Raw genomic sequence first — 18237 nt, forward strand, 5'->3', positions numbered from 1 at the left:
TCCTATTGTTTTCGGGTTAAGAAAACACTATGAACAGAAAAGCACCAATAAAACATCACCCATGATAGTGTAGACCGGCACTGTGCCTCAGACAGTGCAGAGACATGCTGCTTAAATCAGAGCGGTGGGGGTGGGGCGGGGTTGACGGGTAAAAAAAAAAAAAAAAAAAAAAAAGGCACTGCAGCTCATTCCTGTGTCTGACCTCACAGCCTCAGGCATGCAACTGTTTGACTCTGTTTATAAATAAAATTTCTCTGCCTTAGGATTTTTTTTTTTTTAATTGAACTGTATACCTGCAGTCAACACAGGACTCAAATCAAGGTTGGGGGGGGGGGAAGAGGCTCTTAAAAAAAATCATCAGAACACAACCTTAAAAAAAAAACAAAAAAACAAAACAAAACACTAACATAGCAAACCAAAACTAAGTAGATAAAAATCTATACCGTCAATGAAAAATAAGCTTTTCTTTTTTTTTCTTTTTTTTTAAAAAAAAGAATTATGTTGTTACTAATAACAGACTTTATCATGGTTACCAGCCATAGCGCGTTAATAAGTAACATATCCAAAATAATATCTCTAATAATCAGATAACCATTGCTTCTATACTCCATGAGGGAATAAATAGAAATTCAGATTTGCAAATATACTCTATGGTCTTCTTCCTCTTAAAAGACGCGCGCGCCTGTGATTGTGTTTCTGAACAGCCCACGTCCTTACGGGTACGTGCGCTGTGTGTAGCAGACTCGAACACCTTCTCCTTCCTACAGGACGTGGAGTCCTGTGGCTCTTCTCCGTGAACCTTCCCAGCGTCCTCCAAACACTTCCTCAGACCCTCTCGGCCTCACCTTTGGCCTTCGGCATCCTAACCTATTCTGCCTTACATGGGATGCTCCATCCCAGCTCTTTCCCCAACACTGCTTGTTTGGAAAAGAGACATGAGGGATGAATGTTAATGGCACTTGGTTAAAAAAAAAATTTCTCTCTCTCTCTCTATATATATATACATATATAAAAAGCTAAACATGCTACCTCTTTCTGCACGTGAATTTGCATCTTCAAGACCTGGTCACCCACGGAGCATCCTGAACCTTTTGTTTCTGTGTTGTGAAGTTCTACACCAGACAGCGTATCTAAGTCCTCTGTGTTCACTAAAAGCGCTATCTTCTTAAGGTGCCCTCGGCCCTGCCCTAAATCTCTGTCAGGGCATCCATGGCTGGGCTAGGTTGTACGTTTGTAATCGTGACAGGCAACGGTGTGTGGATTTTTTTATTAAGGCCTTTAGAGTCTGTGTGCACTTCATTAACTTGAAAAAAACAAAAAAAAAAAAAACAAAAAAAAAAAAAAAAAAAACCAGAGGTAAAGTCATTTGCATGGTCTGGTTTTAAACTTCACTTTTCTTTTTCTTTTTCTTTTTTTTTTAAAAAGAGGAATCAGTCTCACCCATAAACAGGCCTTATGTTATGCCCCAGATCATGCCTCTGGCCGCTCGCTCATACCGTCATATTTATGCGACCGATTCCCCAGTGCAGCACACAATTTCCTTTTGATTCCCTCTAACATCCTCCGATGCATTAAATTCTGAGCTATTCTTTGCTGCCCTTAAGAGACAGACCTATGATAGCACGGCGTCACAGTAAATTTCCGGCTGTGTGATGTGCGTATGTTTTCTCTTTCCTGTGCGTGGCTGGATAAGCCATCCCGCCACACAGCAAAAATCTCTGACTCACAGGCCTGGGGAGAGCCACCACTTCTCTTATAAGTGTGACCTTTCCTGCTTCTGCTTTCATCCGCCCGCCCCCTCGATGGAGCTGGACCACGAGGACTTCTTGCCTCTCTGCATTGTTCTCTGTGACACTATTGCTGGGTCATTCTTCTTCAGCAGAGAGAGAGTGAGAAGAGATACAGCTCCCCGGTCTAGGTTCCTGCAAAGTCTTCGTCACAAATGTTCTAGTGTCGGGCTTCGTGCAAAAGAAAACCATCTACCGTGTCTCTCCTCCTCTAGAGGGACGTGTGTACCTATGGATGTGTCTGTGGGGTGAGACCAGGGCTGGTAGGATGGGGTGGGGAGGGTGGGAAGCAAGACAGGCCTTGGGTGGGTTGCAAATCCAGCCCAGAAAGAGGTTGCAGAGTTTATCATCTCTGAGGGAAACCTATGAGCAAATCCATAACTGATCACACGGCGCCACCATCCTCATGTCTGTGCCTAGCACTCCATTCATCCCAGCCACATCCTTATCCTTCCAACCCGTCCACGCGCTCCTCCCATCTTATGGTGGAAGACGGCAGCCTTGAGGCCCAATCGTCTTCTCGAGAAGCAGAGCTTGGCAGCCATTTAAAAAAAAAGACAACCCTGCTACTATTATAAAAATATAGATGAGACAAAAATGAATCCGTAACAGGAATCAGTCTTTTACAAAAAAAAAAAAAAAACCATAGTGTGAAGGGAAGTTCTACCCACACTCGACACTTTTATGTACCCTTTAAAATTCTTATGTAAACAATACACAAATCAAAGTTTATCTGAAAGTTTGCTGGAGGGACTTCTTCCTCTTGCCCTTGTTGCCTTGTCGCCCCCTCTCGTGGTTGTTTTTTCCTCAGGGAAATCCAGTCAGGGGAGACACAAACAGGCCAGCCGCCATCTTGCTCTGCTTGCTCGTGTGCTGACGGCGAAGCTGGGCACTGAGAAGGCTCCCCAGGGCAGGGCTTCTCCCTCCCTCCCGTGTGTCTCTTGCATAACTCTCCTAGCAATACTCTTCCCCACTCCATGTCAATCCAGGAAGCCACTAGCGTCCCTCCACCCCCTCCCAGCCCCACGTTCCCCGAGAGTCCCCTCCCCACCCTGCATACCGTCCCATCCCGTGACAGAAACAAATGACAACATAACCAACCCCAGGTCTACTGATATGTTTACAAGGATGACCTACGCTCTCACAAAATCAAAATGGGCGAGGGACCAGGGGGAAAAGGCTGCAAAGTGTCTTGGAAGAGCCTCTGCAGCCCTGAAGATGGCTGACACTGGGCCCGCAGCAGTCCATTTCACGGCCAGCGCGGTCACTGTCATCTTCAGTTTCTAGATTGTGGAGGTCCGGTCAACCCCGTCTGTGGAGGGAACCAGAGGACGACTGAGCAAAACCAGTCTGGGTTGGCTCTCTGCCAGCACTGCCAGCACCTTGCCTATACTGGTCTCTGAGGTGAAGGCTTTATTTGCACACTCACTTGTTCTCATGCTCGACCACCTGTCCACTCACTCATTTACCCACCCATCCACCATCCACCCACCCACCCATTCACCATCTACCCACCCACCACCCATTCATGTACCCACCCATCTGCCTACCTACCCATTTACCTACCCACCCACCCACCCATTCACTCACCCACCCACCCATCCATCCACCCCATCTACCCACCCATCCACTCATCCACCCACCCACCCCACCCATTCATGTATCTACCCATCTGCCTACCCATTCACCCACCCACCCACCCACTCATCCACCCATCCACCCATCCACTCATTCATGCACCTACCCATCTGCCTACCCATTCAACTATCTACCCACCCATTACCTACCTACCCACTCATCCACCTGCCTACCCACTCATTTACCTGCCTACCCACTCATCCACCCACCCACCCACCCATCTACCCACCCACCCACCCACCCACCCACTCACCCACCCCACCCACTCCACTCATTTACCTACCTCTCCACTCACCCACCTACCCACTCACCCACTCATTTACCCACCTATCCACTCACCCATCTACCCACCCACTCACCCACCCACCTACCCACCCATTTACCTACCTCTCCACTCACCCACCTACCCACTCACCCATTCATTTACCCACCTATCCACTCACCCACCCACCCACTCACTCACTGCCATTTATCATCTATATAACATCCAGAGAGTTTTTTTAAAAAATGGGAACCATATTGAGCCCAGGAGCCAAGATACAACTATCCTTACCTCCCAAGTAATCACATTTTAGAATTTACATTACAGACACGTAAGTCAACAATGATGCCTGGAATGATGATGACCCCAACCACTGTGTTCCAAGGAATGAACTCGGAGGGAGGAGGAATGTATAACTTGGCATTGGAAGTCAAGGATGGGTTCATAAAGACACAAAATGGCTTGTTGATTGTGCTGGTAGGAGTGCGAAGGAGGACTCAGGAGAGGATGATGGGAGGATGGTAAGGGACAAGAGAGGTGGGTGACAGATTCTCAAATGGAGAGGCTGATGGTAGATCCTAGGGTGTAGGGTGAGAGGCAAGGGTAGGCCTGGAAAGAGAGAAAAGCTCTACTATAAATGTGAATGGAAATGTGGCCTTCACACCTGTTTCTTTGGAATTATTTCTCACTGCAAGTCCTTGATGAAAGGCCAAAGACCTGTTCCTGCCCAGACTGGACAGCCAGAGGGACAGATACAGCTGATCCAATCTCTCTGCTCTAAGAACAAGGGTAAAGGCAGGAAAAGCAATGGCAGATGATGTGTGTATTCGGAGTTGAAAGCTTCAGGTGGCAGAAGGGTAATTTAATTACCCATGCCTCTCTGAAACGTTAGAGAATTGGTCAGGCTGCAAAGGGTGTGTCTGTGGGAGGGACATGTGCTCCAGAGACAGGAAGCTATGAGTGAGACAGAGCTGCTGACGGCCCCTGGCGCTCCTCGGCTGCCCGTTTTCACAAGGGTTCTAACACAGCCCCCAGCAGCTCAACCATCAAAGGACCTTAGATGGGTACTGGGGGACCTAAACACAGCAGAACCATGCTACACCGCTTTTGATTGGCTCCCCTGGCAAGCATCAGATGGTTTGACGAAAGATGGTGTGGCAGAGGGCAGTGAAGAGGTAGCCATGATGGCGCATGCTGGAGATGATGGGGCGTCATGCCGTAGGCAGAGAGAGGCACGGATTGGTCATCACAGGTAGAGATGGTATCCAGTAACTGCTGGATGAGGGTAATGTTGAGCTAGCTATGGAGGACATCTTTGGCTTTGCCAAGCTCTAGAGGCCAGCCAGTGTGGCCAGCACAGTTCCCACCATGGCCTACCAGGTCTAGCAGAGGGAGCATCTCTAGTTACTATGTAAGACTCAAGGGGAAGATGGGAGTGCCTGATCATTCCAGGGGACGTTGGGGACCTAGGTGACATGGAAAGGGAGTGAGCCCACTTACAGGGATTTCCTGGCTGCCATGCTGTAGTGTCACGCTGACGTTTTTAACCGAAATTTTCATTGAGATAATTTATAGGTTCACATGCATTTGTGAAATAATGATCTAAGAAGATCACAGGGGTACCCTGTCAGGTCCTATACTGGTGACAATTTTGGTCTAACAGGACATTACAGTGAAGAAACTGATGTTGGTATAATCTATTGATCTCTCTCTCTCTCTCTCTCTCTCTCTCTCTCTCTCTCTCTCTCTCTCTCTCTCTGCCTCTCTGTGTGTGTTCGTGTGTACATGTAAGAATGGACAACCATATGTGTGCAAGTCATGGCAATTCAGGGAAAGATTTTTTTCAGAAAGGAAACAGTGGCCCCTGCCAGTTTGGGGGGCTGGAGGTATGAACTTGTAATCAATAACCAACTTTCTATGGTGTCAGCCTGAGCCGTTCTTGGGGCTCAATGGTCTAGGAGAGAAGGAGTGTTTGTAGAGGTCCCTTTGTTGTGGGGATGTCTGAGAAGTCTCTAGAAGTAGGGCATACCCCTGCTTAGCTCTCTGGCCCACACGTTAATGCTAAATCTTCCTAGTTGTGAAAGTGGGGAGCCAGGAGTGTGAAAATCTCAGCTAGCTCAAGCCTAAGGCTTGGCTTTCGACCATGTGATGTGTCTTCCGAGGAAAGCCAGGCTTACTGATTTTCAGCTGTGAAAACTGAACCCTGAGAACCTCGGGGGGGGGGTGCCACTCACAGGCAAGCACCACAGGTTTTATAGTTACTACTGCAATAAATGCCATCCTAGGGCCTTGAGAAAATAATTTGCATAGAGACTCTGCATCTGCGACAGTGGGGGTGGTAAGTAAGGCTTAGAAAGGGGTGAGGAGACAGAAGAGGGGGGGGGAGTGTGAGCTTCAGAACCCCCGAGGAAGGGCTGCATACTTTTCACTTAGCGCAGGCCTCGGGCTCTAACAGTGGAGCCTCATTCTGAGGCTCTTGGGTCCCTTCTATAAGAGGCTTGGAGGACCGTCTTTTCCGAACACCACAGGTCGCACACCAGAGGTAAAACCCAGAGAGGCTGATGAAAGATTCACAACTCCCTACCTGGGTGTCCTTTCGTGTTTTTATCGCAGGGGCCTCAGGGAAAGAAAGAGAGAGGAAAGGATGGCTAAGAGAAAAGGGGGCTTCGGCAAGCAAGGGCAGCGGTTACCAAGGAAACAGAGAAGAGCAGAGACATCAGAAGCGTCTCCAAGTTGGCACCGTGGACCATGGTGGACAGTCATCTGGGACACAGAGGACGTGGTGCCTTCCCCCTGCATCCTTGAGTGACAGCACGGGAGAATCTCCCCTCCTTCATTATATAACTCCTATCTGTGTGCACTGGAAGTGTGCATGGAGGTCAGAGGTCAGCATCAGCTGTCTGCCTTAGTGACTCTCCATCTTATTTTTTGAGACCATCTACTGAACCCAGAGCTCACTTATGTGGCTAGACCAGCTACCCTGATAACTCCAGGGTAGCCTGTGTCCACCTTCCTAGCGCCTACAGGCACATGCTACGATGCGTGGCTTTTTACATGGATTCTGGCAACTGGAACTTAGGCCTTCGTGTTTGTGTAGCAAGCACCTTGCCCACTGGGCTGTTTCTCCAGCCCCAGAGAAACTGCTACTGTGCGTTTCCTCTTGCCATTGGTCTTCCTATAAAATGACTTAATTTGTCTGCGTGATGTCCCCAGCGAGGTTATCTTCCCTGGGACCTGGAAAGGGCTGGTCCATAGAGACTCGGCTATAGCTGAAGACCACAGTGCTCCTTCAATGAAGGCTGGGCCACCTTCAACTTGGTTTGCATCCTCTGCCCCTGGAAATGGCTTAGGAGGAGGCTATCCATGAGAGGGGATTATTTTGGGAGAGCCGGGGGGGGGGGGAGGACCAACACAACAATACAAAGGCTTAGGAGGTTAGCAAGATGAGAACATTAGTGGAAACTCATCAGTTCCAAGAGGTATTCTGTGAGAACAGAAGAACCTTCTTTAAAAAACAACAAAACAAAACAAAAGTGTTCAATGAAAGCTTCCTCTGAATAAAGATTATTTGGCATTTTCGATAATGACGATAATGGCGGTACTTAACCATTTGATAAGAGCTTCCAAATGCCAGTTATCTCAGGTCCATCCGGCCCTGCAGGGGAAGGTCAGTTTTCCTTGCTGACTCTCAGAGGCAGTGGGAGGCAGCAGGCTCCCCAGGCAGCATGCTGGGCTGTAGATTTCCTACCAGTGTGTTTTGGGGCACTTCTACCACTGAATGGCTACACCAGTTTGTTGGTCCTTATATTGAGGGGCTGGGTCTCCCATTATTTACCAAGGGGCTGCTGACACAGCAGGAAGAGGAGCTGGAGGACAGCTCCTAGAGATGCTGTGAGACAGCCAGGATCAGACTGACCAGAGAGATGGAACAGTTTGCAAATACTGCTTCCTGGGTCTTCTCTGTTTGGTCTGAAGCCTTGTAGAGCCATGATAGCCCCAGAGCAGCCCTTGAACTCCCTCCCGACAGTTAAGTCAGCTGTGAGAGCTTCAATCCTTCTCTCTGTTCTACGTAGACCATTTGTTTCCTGTTTGCTTTCAGGAAAAGACTGTATTTTGCACAATCCATAACATATGAACACGGAGATTAAACATCTAAAAGTCAAAGGTGGAGAGTCTCGGGGACAAAGCTTTCAGGAGCAGTAGGTGACATCGACTTCTCTATTCACTGCTGCCAGGGGATGCTCGGCTGGGCCCTAGGTGTGGCAATGGTTCAGACCACTTCTGGGGCCATGAGGTACACCCAGGCAGAAGAGGGATGCTGGAAAGGCTCACGACAGCCACGTGATAGCCTCTCTGTGAGCCAGAGGCTCCATGAGGAAGAGGACAGAAATGGGTGGCTGGGAGGGTGGACATCTCAACTCTTCTGTCCCTGCCAATTCTCCATAAATGTTCAGGACTGGGAAGAGTCTCTTGAGCTTGGGCCCAGGAGGGCATTGAAACCTCCAGGACAGGCATAACGGGGACTGCAGGTCAGACTGATGAGATTAGGGGGTCATCTGACTAAGGGGAGCATGTTCCTGGCTCCAATTCGGGCATGTGAGTGTATGCGGCCTGTGCCTGTCATGTGGCAAAGGGCAACTCGGATAGCTTGGAGCTCTAGCGTCACACAAGCCACTTGCGACAGGGAGCTAGAAAAACAAGCAGGGATCTTTGTTTCAAAACTTCTATTTTTAGAGCACGTTGGGATATGCTTGGCCCAGACTGGTGCATCCAGTGCCGAGAGGGAACATATCCAATGCCTTGGGGGGATGCTCCCATTGGAAGCCATGCCTTGTGTGTGTGAGCTTTCAGCTCTGCATTTGGCTGGGACCACGGCTATGGGGTTCCAGTGTGCACTGAGGGATGGAGCTTCCAGGGCTTGGGGGATGGCGTTGGCTCTCTCTGGCCTCCAGTTTCCTGACTCATCTTCCAGAAAAGGAATGGAGCATAGAGATTGCAGAGAGGGAGTTCACGGCACCCCATGGCTGCTCTCTTCCTGTCTTGTCAGACCACCTTACTTCCTTCCCATTTCCCCAAGCTGCCCCGGGTGTGTGGGGAGGACATACTGACCTCCCAGGGCATGCTCCGTCATACTGAGGCACAAGGACTCCAGCCTATTGTTGATGTCAGGTTCAGTCACGGGAAGCTGAAATTCTGCAGGAAGAAAAGGGTACGATAATTATGGGGACTCCCAAGAAAAAAGTATCCATGCTGTCATCCGGTTCCAGGAGAGGTGTCTAGTGTGCCTTCCCTAGGAGAGCTGAAGGGGCCCATCAGGGCCAGGGTGATGAGTTACATAGGGAGCCCCTTGTAGACATACGCAGCTGGAAGCAAACTCATGACGTAAATAGCCAACCCAAGTCACAGGCCCTCACCCTTCCTCGGACCCTGTGATGGCTTTCCCACAAAAGTAAGTGCCAGCCCCAGCAATGGTCTGCAAGACCTCCTTACAGGCCTGTCCTTGTAACGTTCCCTCTTCCTCTGCTCCATCACGACCCTCTCCTACCCAGAGCCTTTGAGCCTTTGCACTGCTGTTCTCTCTGCCTCGGTGTCAGCCCCACGAGTGTTCCCTGGCTTAGTCTTTCCCTGACTCCATAATTTAGGATTTCCCCCCCCTCTCCTCCTCCTCCTTCTTTTTCTTCTTCCTCCTCCTCCTCTTCCTCCTCCTCCTCCTCCTCTTCCTCCTCCTCCTCCTCCTCCTCTTTCTCCTCTTCTCCTCCTCCTTCTCCTCATCCCCTCCTCCTCCTCCTCTTCCTCCTCCTCCTCCTCCTCTTTCTCCTCCTCCTACTCCTCCTCCTCCTCCTCTTCCTCCTCCTCTTCCTCCTCCTCTTCCCCCTCCTCCTCCTCCTCTTCCTCCTCCTCCTCCTCCTCCTCCTCCTCCTCCTCCTCCTCCTCCTCTTCCTCCTCCTCCTCCTCTTCCTCCTCCTCCTCCTCCTCCTCTTCCTCCTCCTCCTCCTCCTCCTCTTCCTCCTCCTTCTCCTGCTCCTCCTCCTCTTCTTCCTCCTCCTCCTCTTCTTCCTCCTCCTGCTTCTTCTTCCCTTCTTCCTTTTTCTTCTTCCTTTTCCTCTTCCTCTTCCTCCCCTTCCTCTTCCTCCTCCTCCTCCTCCTCCTCCTCCTCCTCCTCCCCCTCCTCCTTCTCCTCCTTCTCTCTTCTTCCTCCTCCTTCTTTTTCTTCCTCCTCCTTCTCCCCCTCCTCCTTCTCCTCCTCCTTTCTTCCTTCTTCCTCCTCTCTCTCTCCCAGTCCCTTCCTCCTCCTCCTCCTCCTCCCCCTCCTCCTTCTCCTCCTCTCTCTCTCCTCCTCCTCCTTCCTCCTCCTCCTTCTCCCCCTCCTCTTCCTTCTCCTCCTTCTCTCTTCTTCCTCCTCCTTCTCCTCCTCCTTTCTTCCTTCCTTCTTCCTCCTCCTTCTTTTTCTTCCTCCTCCTCCTTCTCCTCCTCCTCCCCCTCCTTCTCCTCCTTCTCTCTTCTTCCTCCTCCTGTTTTTTATGTGCATTGTTTTTGTTTGTGTGTTTATTTTGTTTTCCTGCATGTGTCTCTGTGTGAGGGTGTCAGATCCCCTGGAAATGGGGTCACAGACAGTTGTGAGCCGCCACGTGGGGGCCAGGTCCTCTGGAAGAGCAGCCAGTGCTCTTAAATCACTGAGCTCTCCTCAACCCCAAAGATTTATGCTTGTTTTTGTTTTGTTTTGTTTATGTGCATTCGGTGGTCACAGAGTCCAGGAGAGGGCATCAGATCCCTGGGGCTGGAGTTAGGTCATGTTAGAAGCCTAAAAAAGACCCGGCAGACTGAGCCTGGGTCCTCTGAGGGAGCAGTAAATGCTCTTAACCACGAAGCCATTACTGCAGCCTCTACTGTCTTCTTGAAAGCGCCTTCCCCTAACATCCATTTCCTCTTTTCTTTCTTTGTATCGTCGACACGGAATGTTTCACACATCTGTCCCTCCTCGATTAGGGGCACGGCTTAGCAATAGTCACTGATTTGAACCCAGCCTCTGAAATTCTGCTTTGTGGTTAGGAGTGGGTTCCAAACACCCAACCCAGCACATTCCCCTCTTGAGTGAGGAACTATGTTGATGCTTCTGCAATGCCAGCTCCTTTGTTGGCCAACAAGCATGGTCCCCAGTGGTGCTCAAGAATACTGGTAGCTAATCAACACTAGGAAGAAGCCCCATGTCTTCCTGCCTGCCACGACTGTTCACCATGACTGTTCACCACTTTCAAGTCTCCAAGCACATTGATTGGAGGAGCTGAGAGCCTCCCTCTACGGCAAGAAGGGGTCAGCTCCATATAGTCACAGACAATGCACGACCCTCGAGTCTCTGGGTGTCCTCTATCTTCAAGTACTACTGTTCCTTCTCCCCTATGGAAGCCAGCTCCGGGGGCCTCCTCTTTCTGGCTGGGTCTCAGTGTTAACTCCATTTTGTCCCTACTCCTGTGGAACTCTGGGATGCGTCTAAGCACCTAGAAGCATCTAGCAGACGGCGACAGTGGTCTGACTATCTAGATCTGGCTCTCTTAAAACATCTGGAGCTCTCTTCAGCCACTGGCCACCCAAAATGATGACATCCAATAGACAGCATGTACTGGCAAGGGGTGTGTTCCAGTGTCTGGGACGCCCCAGTGCTGCCCTACTTCCCTATGTGACTGGCGGTGGGGAAAGGATTGTGTGGGGGAAGGGTAGTCTGCTTGCTCGTTCACTCCTTTCAACGGACGCACATGGTTGAGGGGACAAGCGCTGGTGGTTGGTGAGGAAATGAGTCAGAATCAATGGCTAAACAAGAACGTGTATTCCATCTGACCAGCAATACAGTAACATCTCCTTGCTCGGGTGGACGGGATGACTCAGGGGTCGCAGGGGCATGTTGCACTCTGAGTTGATCCCTGAGAGCGATCCTCTAACCTCCACACACTCATGCCGGGCCATGCGTGCCCACACACAAGCACATGCAATCACTAAAAAACTATTTTTTTTTTTTAAGCTCCTCTCTTGCAAATCGCGCTTCCCTCCGTCAGCCGATTCAGAGGCAGGTGCCATTTTTATCAAGTTCTCAGAGAAGGGCTTGCAGAACGGGCCGATAGGAAACACACCAAGACAGTGACCTTTCTGTGGCAAGTGGCAGAATCCACGAGGTTTGTAAGACAATGGGGCCCACTCCTGAGTGGGTCGAGTCCTCTGAGGTTTCTAGGGAAGGTGGAGGCAGAGGGTGTGGGAGGAGTTTCTCCTGAGCCCACCTAGGAGCTGCTGCTGAGGGAAGGGCTGGATCGATTAGACCATCCCAGGGGAAAGAGTATTTTTGTATCTTCATCCATTCATGTGAAAATCATATGCGCACAAAAATTAGCAGCCTTTGGGGGTGTGAAACTGATAAAATAGAAACAGAATTTTATATATAGCTAGTTAGCAAATACGGAAAGGGGAAAAAAAAAACAAACTCCGGCAATTATAGCCACCCATATGCTCCCTGGAAGAGTGCGTTTACGCGCTAGCGCTCCCCTTTAAACAAACACTGTGGAGAGATTTGGATAAATAAAGACGCTCGACATTTGGAGAGAAGTCTCAGCTGCAGGAGTTCTTGCCAACACGCAGCAAAATGCCGTTTTCCAAGCCCCGGGATTGTGTTTCCAGGAAGGAGGCTGAAAATCACAGGGCTCTCAGTTCCAGAGTCTCCAAGCCGCCGCCGTCATCACCGTGGCTGCTCTTTTAGGTGGGAGGTTGGTTTGCCTGAATCTTTGTCTCCGCTCTTCTTCGCTCTGACGCGCTCGCTCCCCGCCACTCACAGAGCAGCGCTGAAGAATTCCAAGTCTTGGTGAAGCCCATATGTTCTCGCTGCAGAGAACCTTAACAGTGTGACTTTTTAATTGTGTGCTTGATGAAAACAGACCGATGGCTTCTTGCCGAACACACCAGATAGAGAGGCTGATCGAATAGATGGGGGTGGGGGGGCTTCTGGCTTAAGCTGCTACCCCTCAGTCGTGTGCTGCTTGGTGGGTAGAGCCCTCCTTACATTTAGCTCCAAAGGACAATTGGGTTGTGCCGCAGGCTGCAAGCTGGTAGGCACACGTTAACACGTAGGTCTCAGAGGCATCAGAGGGTTGTGAGCGCTCAGTAAGGCAAAAGGAGGGACTGGCTTGAATCTTCTCACTGTTGTCTCCAGGAAGTCTGTTTCTTCCCCCCTGGGACCACCGCTTGGAGCTTCTGGGAAAAGCCAGAATCCGGAAGCTTTCCATGCGGACACATTGCCACCAATGCTTTGAATTTGGGTGCATTTCAGATGTTCAGATTGGGGGTGAAGTTTATGCAAAATTCTGGAATCTGAAAAACCCTGACTTGTGAAACATATCTGGTCCTAAACACCCTGGGTAATTGTTGTGGTTTGCCCTGAAGTTATCTGTATTTTGATGCTAATTCCACTGCCCCAAGGACAGCTGCCTAGTCATGTACTCAGGAATCAGGGGACTTCACCAGAACCTTGCCATTGAATTTGTAAAGTACAGGTGAAGGGCAGGTACAGGATAGAAGGAGGCCTGTCATTGGAGGAGAAGGAAGGATGGGCGGGAGAGAAGTTTGAAGGAAGAGGAGGAGACTAGGAGAGAGAGGAGGAGACAGGAGACTGAGAGGGGCTGAGAAGCCGTGGCAGGACAAGATGGCAGGTGATGTTAAGATTCTGCTCTGTGTATTTACAGGTTGTTATTAATGTTCTCAAGAGATGGATGGTACCGGGCATTGTATGTTTAAGTGGACAATTATATCTTACCAATTGGGTCAACGATTATTGTGTTGTGTGTTCTTTTATGTGAGGGTTTGAGTGTAGGAAAGTGTGCGGCTGGGATGTGTTTCCGCCAAGATATCTAGCAGATATCTTGGGCACCGCGGTGTGGACCTAGCAGGGTAAAAGACCAACATTACCTTTTTATTTTTATATTTTTACAACAACAGGTAATGAATATTGAACCTGTACCAGGAATTCTTTCTTCTCTCATCATTACATATTCTAGGGTCTGGTGAGGATTCTGAAGGTTGTGGCTTAAGGGTTAAGGTGGACTTAAAACTGGAGAAAAAGAGATTATTTTAAAATTGTATGTAATGTGTATGTATGTGTGCGTATATGGCACGTGTACACAGATGCCCATGGAGGCCAGACGGGGGCATAGATGGCCTGATGCTGGCCATACAGGAGGTTGTGAACCACCTGATGTTGTTGATGATGGTGGTGGTGGTGATGGTGGTGATGATGGTGGTGGTGATGGTGGTGATGATGGTGGTGGTGGTGGTGGTGGTAGTGGTTGGGGTGGTGGGATCCTACCTGAGTGTTTTAGGAGAGCAGTAGGAATACTTAACCAGTAAGCCATCTATCTCTCTAGCCCCAACTTGTGACTTGAATTGTGCCTTTTCAGAAGTCCCGCACATACCGAACACTGTAATCTCAGAAGGTTCTGGAAAGGAGCCACTGGACATCTCTTCTAGGGGACTTCTGTCAGAGTCCTTTAAAAACCTAGCTGGCTTGTTCCAGGCAGAAATGGCCGCTGGGCTGAGTGTCACATGCGGGTTTTACATCACGGTCTGTGAGGTACGATTCCACCGTGACTTAAGAATATGCAACAGGCGGGGGCACTCAAAGAAACCTGCGAGACCCACCTTGAGGCTGACCACCTAGCCTGCTTGCTACGCAGCTACACGGGCCTTTCCCTTGTGTGTTTACAAGCGTGTGCCTCACTGCTGGAGGGACAGAGGACTCCCAACAAGGGGAGGTGGCAATAAGGAAAAGACCAGCTCAGGTGGGACACGGAGAACCAGCGGGGGTGGGAAGGCTGATCACAGGAAATGTTTGTGGTCAGTGGAAGAGTGTAACAAGCTGCACCTCACATCAGCGCTGCTGGTGGTGGTGGGGGATATGGGTGGGACGCTTGTGCTGCGGCTATCCTCTGGGACCCACACACAACTACGGAACGTTAGCTCACATGGTTTAGCAGAGGGCCATTGTGCCCAGGTGGACTCTCTAAATAGGAAGAGGGTTTTGCCCAGCTGTGTTCTTGGCTGGGGTAAAGTTGACTCACTGACCAATTCCCCTACTTCTAATGCCCCTAAACCCCAGCCAAGTTGTTTCCTTAGGTTTATTAGAAAGGTGGAGGACAATACCTACCACAACTTTGAACGGTCCTTAATCTGGCCTCTCTCTGCCCAGTAGACACTTCCATTGCCCTAGGGGACTCAGGACACTAGTGACATCCTTCCTGTCCCCAGTCTTTGTAAAGGCATCATACCGAGGAGGAAATGGGAGGGCTGCGTTTCCAGGTACGCACAGCATTCCGAGGACGGAGGACTCCAGTACCTAGGGAGGTTTGCTGTATCAGGCAGGTGTCACGCGGTGAAACGGCGCTGTTCAAAGGTACGATCTTGCGGTCTTGCACACAGGTACTCCGGTTCAGGAGAGCTTTCTTTGCATGTGGTTTTGTGCAAGTGAAGGGTGTCATTTCCAGAATGCAGGCTTGTGAGTTCTACCCTGTCTGGGTCCTTCTTGTTGGTCCTTTAGGCAAGTAAGAAGCCTTCAAGATGGCCTCTAAACATCAGGGCGTCCTAAGCTCTTCTCTGACTGGAGCCCAAGGGCGACTGAGCCTGGCTCAACAGAAACAGAACTGCTTCCAAAAGGATCAGTCTCCAAGCAATTCCCGAGTCCGATTTCCAGATGGGAAAGAACCCCACCTCCGGGCAATGTGGATCATGGGTCTGACCTGCCTCACCCTTCGTAGCTGTGTCACAGAGGAGCCACCTAGAAGGTGCTGAGTATGAGTGGGCACAGCCTGGAGGGCTCTGGTTAGCTCAGCAGGTCCTCAGCAATGAGGAAACCGGAAGTAGGCACTGTGGCTGTGCTTTTGCCATTATGAAGGGTTTAAGGCCTTAAGGAGAGGTTTGCAACATCCAAGAAAAAAATCTTTATGGGGGGTGGGGGGAAAAAAGGGAAAAGCAAAGCTCAGCATATTCTAGAGTTCTAATACTCAAAGATTTGCAGGGACACTGGAATCAAAAGCCTTGTAAACAATCGCTTCTGGGACACAGGGCTCCAGACTGTGAGGTGTGGTTGAGGTTACCCAAACACAGGGTTCATCTCTTGTTTGTTCCTTGGCGGTGGGAGCATCTGGATCGATGTAGCCATGGCTTCGGTGGTTTTGTGCAAGTCTGGAGTCTGGAGTCAGTGCCTGCCCAGAGAAAGGCTTCAAGGATCTGTCTGCTGTATGGAATTCAGGCAGTGTGTATTAGGAAGCGTGGGGACTGAGACCGTGTCTCCCCACGGGGCCTTGAATCCACCATGTCAAGTTACTCTTGAATCAAGGGACAATGGCTGTTTCCCAAATGCAATTCGGCAGGGACTCCAACAGTCAAGTTCTTCCTCCTTTCATTGTCTTTATCCTCTCTTTGCATATTCTTCCCCTCCCCCTTCCTCTCTCCTTCCACATGGAGGATCTCTACCAGGGATAGCTATCACTGGTTTAATCAGTCTAGAAATCTAGATATCTGACAAGCATCAGAAATGTCCCGTCAGATTGCAACTGGTGGGTGCTGGGACTTCTGGGACTTCAGGGTCTGGCTCCCTGCTGGGCAGCCTCTGCTCACCCTGGCAAGGCATGGTTTAAAAAGGAAAAGCAGCTCTAAAGAATGCGTAGTGACAGTTGAGGCTCAGCACTTTCCGGCTAGCCTCCCTCCTGTGGGCAGGAGAGAGAGAGAGAGAGAGAGAGAGAGAGAGAGAGAGAGAGAGAGAGAGAGAGGAAGAGAGGAGTGTGAGCTAGCCAGGCCTTACCTGGTTGCTGGAACATCAGCATGTTTTGTGGGGAAGTATGCACGGGCAGCGAGCGGGTCTTCTGGACGGAGCTGTGGGTGCGGCTGGGTACGCTGTTGCTGCCCCCAGGGTTGGCAAACCAGAGGTTCTAGGGAGGGACATCCAAGAGGGGGCGTTAGTCCAGACCCCGAGGGGAAGCGGGGAAGCAGAGCTCCAGTGGGAACTCGGGAGACGGGTATCCCAGCAGAGTTTTGGAAAGGGCCATGCTACCCACCGTGGACTTAGAGATGGTTTAGACCGGCCCATCTGATGCTCATCCCCAGGCCTTGCTTTAAGCTTGAGCTTCTCCTGGCCACCTTTTCCCTCGCCCCCTCTCCAGAAGCCTTTTTACTGCATTTGTTGCTTAAAGGGAGTGTGTGTGTGTGTGTGTGTGTGTGTGTGTGTGTGTGTGTGTGTGGTGTCTTAGAAATGCTGATAGCAAACAGTACAGTGAGTTTGAGGATCTTGTTTGATTTTTCTTTTTGAGACTCCCCAAATTTACTCTCCACTGAGGAGAAAAGAGGACTCAGTACTGGCAACAGGCCTGTGTCATTGCAGCTCATGTGTCCTGTGGTGACCTCTCCTAGAACTGATATCGGGGGTGGGGGTGGGGGTGTGTGTTTCTTAGACACGTCCTTCCCATTGGGAGAGGATGCCACCAGCTACCTCCTGGTGAAGCCTTTCTGTGGTTTTTTTTTTTTTTTTTGGTTCTTTTTTTCGGTCCTGGGGATCGAACCCAGGGCCTTGCCCTTCCTAGGCAAGCGCTCTACCACTGAGCTAAATCCCCAACCCCAGAAGCCTTTCTGTTTTAAAGCCAGCCTTTCATCAGGCCTGCTTGTGTGTCCCCAGTCCCAATGGGGTTTAGGGAACGAACATTTAGGGAAAGGCAAGGTTGGGCTCAGGGGACAGAGAGGACACTGTCAATCTTACAGCAAGGGACAGCCTCCCCAACAGTCCTGTGAACTCACCATTGCATCTGGGACTGTGAGGAAAAGGTCAAAGAAAGCTTATTAAATGCCCAACCAGACCGGGAAGGTGATAGGGTATGTTGGGGCAGGGCACAGATCAAGCACAAGTAGACTTTTCATGCCTGTCTACAAAGGCCCATGTAGAACTAGTTTTCCCAAGCAACAGCCATGGGTTTTCAGTTTCCAGGGAAACAACACCAACAGTGGTTACCTAGGAAGCATAGACTCGGCTATCCCCCTGGTTTAGATCCCTTGGGGTCATCTCTTTCCATCTGGAGACTGTCCAGGTTAGGGACATCTTAAAGCCTTGACCCCTGAGCTCGGTCAACCTCCCCGATACCCAGAGCAGAACAAACCTGTCTTCCTTGTTTCATGATGGTGGGGTTGGCAGCAGTGTGGCGCTGGTTGGAGCTGACAAATCCACTGGTGCCCAAGAGACCAAGGCGGGCGGAAGGGACGTTCCGAGATGCGATCTGGTACTGTCGTGGGTTCCGTCTACCCATGCCGCTGCCCACAGAGCTGGCCGTCGGGAGGGAGTTGGACTGTCCAAAGCCACGACTGTGAGAGCAAAGAGAAGGGATCCAGGGACTCTGACATGCTCTAGCCCTACTAGCCCTACACAGCCCAGGCTGCCAGTGGGGGCCTCTTTGGGACTGACAGTTAAGTGGCTTGGGGGTGCCAATAATAGGCTATGATTGAAACTGTACCTCATATCTAAAAGCAACAGCACATGCT

At 50.3% G+C, this 18237-nt stretch overlaps 1 protein-coding gene across 5 annotated transcripts in view; it reads right to left on the bottom strand.

Annotated features, from left to right (window-relative positions):
• Positions 1-2888: 2888 nt before the first annotated feature.
• The window catches only part of Samd4a (sterile alpha motif domain containing 4A), a 225809-nt gene continuing 210460 nt past the window's right edge, over positions 2889-18237 (bottom strand). For 4 of the 5 annotated variants that reach the window (XM_032917462.1, XM_032917461.1, XM_032917459.1 and 1 more), the window contains 4 exons: positions 17859-18060; positions 16517-16643; positions 8797-8880; positions 2890-3099 (listed from right to left, as the gene is read on the bottom strand). In XM_032917462.1, coding sequence (XP_032773353.1) covers positions 3071-3099; positions 8797-8880; positions 16517-16643; positions 17859-18060 — 442 coding nt within the window. In that variant the 3' untranslated portion in view covers positions 2890-3070. Of the gene's footprint in view, positions 3100-8796; positions 8881-16516; positions 16644-17858; positions 18061-18237 lie in introns of all 5 variants that reach the window. The other variant, XM_032917458.1, reaches the window with a different exon arrangement.

This window comes from Rattus rattus, chromosome 12 (genome assembly GCF_011064425.1).
Source record: "Rattus rattus isolate New Zealand chromosome 12, Rrattus_CSIRO_v1, whole genome shotgun sequence".
NCBI lineage: Eukaryota > Metazoa > Chordata > Mammalia > Rodentia > Muridae > Rattus > Rattus rattus.